Source organism: Sinocyclocheilus anshuiensis, unplaced genomic scaffold (assembly GCF_001515605.1).
Source record: "Sinocyclocheilus anshuiensis isolate Anshui unplaced genomic scaffold, SAMN03320099.WGS_v1.1 scaffold55, whole genome shotgun sequence".
NCBI lineage: Eukaryota > Metazoa > Chordata > Actinopteri > Cypriniformes > Cyprinidae > Sinocyclocheilus > Sinocyclocheilus anshuiensis.
The window spans coordinates 265516-268797 of NW_015549647.1; the positions used below are offsets into that span (position 1 = coordinate 265516).

The following is a 3282-nucleotide window of genomic DNA, read 5'->3' on the forward strand; positions in this document are numbered from 1 at the left end:
CTTGTGTGTGTGTGTGTGTGTGTGTGTGTGTGTGTGTGTGTGTGTGTGTGTGTGCTCCTACTTAACCATATTTTGGAGACAAATTGGTACCCAGAAGTGAGCGAAACCTGACAAAATCACCCAAAACCTATCTTTGAAGACGTCCTCATTTGTAAAACTGTGTGTTTTGTAATTTGTGAACATACAGCAGGATACAAGCGAGAGGAACTGATCAGACATGTATCAGAAGAAGGTAGACAGATGGTATCAAATACAGCATGTTACAATACATTATGCCATTTGATACTGTATATAGACATATATATTGATACTGTACATTACCATGGTAGAGTCTGCACATTACTATAACTCACCCTTCATCTGAAGAGTTCAGCTATAGCATAGATTCAGTCATATGGCACAGTGAGGAAATTTACTGTACTGCATTGAGGGTAAACTCTGTTAGCACAAAACCTTATGGCCATGTCATACCTCCATCACACCTTTTGATAACACACTGGATATATACTTTTACAAACAATGGATTTTATGTGAGTTATGCAAGTTAGATAATGTAAGTGTATTTTCTAACATGACAATTATTGCCTGTATTACTGTAATTTTTCAGCAACAAAGGTGATTTGAAACATGTATCTTGCATTGTTTGCTCTTGAATGAACTGATTGTTAAAAGTACTAAATTGAAAGAAGATCATACTGTTGTGTTTCGGTGGTTAAATCAAATGCTCTCAATATATAATACAACAATCTTATGGGACCCACTTTATATTAAGTGGCCTTAACAACTATGTACTTACATTTAAATTAATCATTTGGTACAATGCACTTATTGTGTACATACATGTTTTTACATTGTACTTATATTTTAAAAATACCTGCATGTAATTACTTCTGTAATTAATTTCTGTAATTACATTTATAATTACAATGTTGACCCATCCCTTACACCTTGCCCCACCCTTAAACCTACCCATACCACCAAACCTGTCCCTAACCTTACCCATATCCCACCTCAATAGCAGCAAAAGTGTTTTGCAATACAATATGAACACAATAAGTACATTGTACTTATTTTTTGATGTAATTACATAGTAGTTCAGGCCACTTAATATAAAGTGGGACCATCTTATGTATTGAAACAATGATTGTGTGGATGAAAATATGTGTAATTGTAATGAAAGCATGAGATCAGTTTTTAAAAGAATGACGCGATCAGTTTGGATTTTTGTACTAACAGTTTTGAAAATATACACCTTACTTGTGAAAATGGTACCAAAGCAAATTAAAAAAACTGTAACCGAACTTTTTAATATATGAGAGACGAATTGTCTTTAAAAAAAAAAAATCTTAATAAATTTTTGTTTTATATCTATATTTTTGTTTCAGTGCTTGCTGCCCCGGCTCCAGAGACTAAAGCTAAAGTGGTGCTCAGTGGTAAGTCTATGCATAATATGATGGTGTTAGATAATGCCAAAATAATATTGATCCCTGAACATCATGTAGATCACAGTTCTCACATACATACATTGTACATTGTGTCCTCACTAGGTATGATGCAATAAATCTTTAAGAAAGAAATAAAAATTTTTAATAGCAACTATCAAAGGTTTTGCATGTTGTAATGTCAGGCTTATGAAGCAGAGGATCTACGTGTTGCTTTATTACCAAAAAGCAAGATCAGAACAATGCCAAAACATGTGTCATGCTGTGAAGCGACATTGCATTAGTCTAAAATCATGCTGTATTTTAAACATTAAATATATTCTGATTTGCTGTGATTTTGTTGCTTCGTTCAGCAATTCACTGTCAATGAGGACAGAAATATTACTTGAACTTGATGTGTAACAGCTAGTTAGAACAAGGTGTCAGACCTGATGCTAAACTACCAGTCAAAAGTTTGAGGTCGGCAAAGTTTTTAAAGTTTATGACAGAAGTCTCCTCACCTAGGCTGCATTTTTTTTATTAAAAAAACAATAAAAACAGTAATATTGTGAATTATTACCATTTTAAATAACTGTTTTGTTTTAATATATTTTCAAATGTAATTTATTTCTGTGATGCAAAGCTGAATTTTCAACATCATTACTTCAGTCTTCAGTGACACATGATCCTTCAGAAATCATTCTAATATGCTGATTTGGTGTTCAAGAATCATTTCTTATTATTATCAGTTTTGAAACAGTTGTGCAGCTTTTTGTGGAAACCATTATACTTTTCAGGATTCTTTGATGAATACAAAGTTCAAAAGAACAGCATTTATTTGGAACATTCTTTTGTAACATTATAAATGTCTTTACTGTCACATTTTATCAATTTAATGCATCCTTGCTGAAAAAGTACCACCCCACCCCCCGTAAAAGGTAGTTTATCTTATACAGATGATATTTTGATGGTTTCATTATTCAAATGTAAGAGAATTTTGAAAAAAGACATTTAAAGCTAACATAAAATCAATTAAATTAGAGTGTAACTGGACTTAATGGTTTCATGTATGCAAATGATACTAATGCTTCCTTGCTGAACAAAAATATTATTTCGTTTTTTAACTTTCTGACCCCAAACTTTTGAACCGTAGTATATGAACATTAAAATAACATATGAACATTAGCATATAGATGGCTTCAAATGTAATGTACATGCACTAACAGAATTGGATTTAATGGGGTGATTTAATCAGCATATGGTCAATATGGGTAATATCAGTGCAAAATGAGAGGTTTAGGCTAAGGGTTAGATTTGAATATGTCCATCCGTAACCCCTGCACTCTTCTCTGACCTCTTTGCACTATCCTATTAGAGCAGTCCAGCTCAGTCCACAAACTGGATCCTATAGTGGAGCTGTCTGAGGAGGAGAAAGGTAAAGCAGTAGAGTGATTGAGTGTAGTCGTCTGTGGCATGCTCGCATCCCGTCTGCATGGATCTGTGGCTCAGATTCAGTCTGAGCATGTGCTAAAGTGAAGTGCTGACTCAGCATGCCAAAGTATAGGCATGAGCTGGAAGATCTGTCTCCTCAGTAAATACAGACGTTACAGCATGCATGTAATCATTGGACAGCTCAGAGCAAAAGAAAGGAAATTTCATTGTAAAGATACAGTAAATGAGCATATATTTGTCATTCTCTGTTTATGGGTTTAAAAAATATAAAAGTCATTGTACAATTGCAGTGGCATTTCCAGTTATTTTTATTTCTATATTTATTTTTTCAGTTATGTTGTTCATTATATTTATATTTTATATTCTATTTATATTTTTTCCCATTTTTGCAAGGTCAGACTAAATAATT

General features: G+C 33.2%; 1 protein-coding gene across 4 annotated transcripts in view; it reads left to right on the forward strand.

Moving 5' to 3' along the window:
- dzip1 (DAZ interacting zinc finger protein 1) overlaps nucleotides 1-3282 on the forward strand; it is an 18282-nt gene that overhangs the window by 10308 nt on the left and 4692 nt on the right. For 3 of the 4 annotated variants that reach the window (XM_016449074.1, XM_016449075.1, XM_016449077.1), the window contains exon 12: nucleotides 1386-1433. In XM_016449074.1, coding sequence (XP_016304560.1) covers nucleotides 1386-1433 — 48 coding nt within the window. Of the gene's footprint in view, nucleotides 1-1385; nucleotides 1434-2796; nucleotides 2857-3282 lie in introns of all 4 variants that reach the window. The other variant, XM_016449078.1, reaches the window with a different exon arrangement.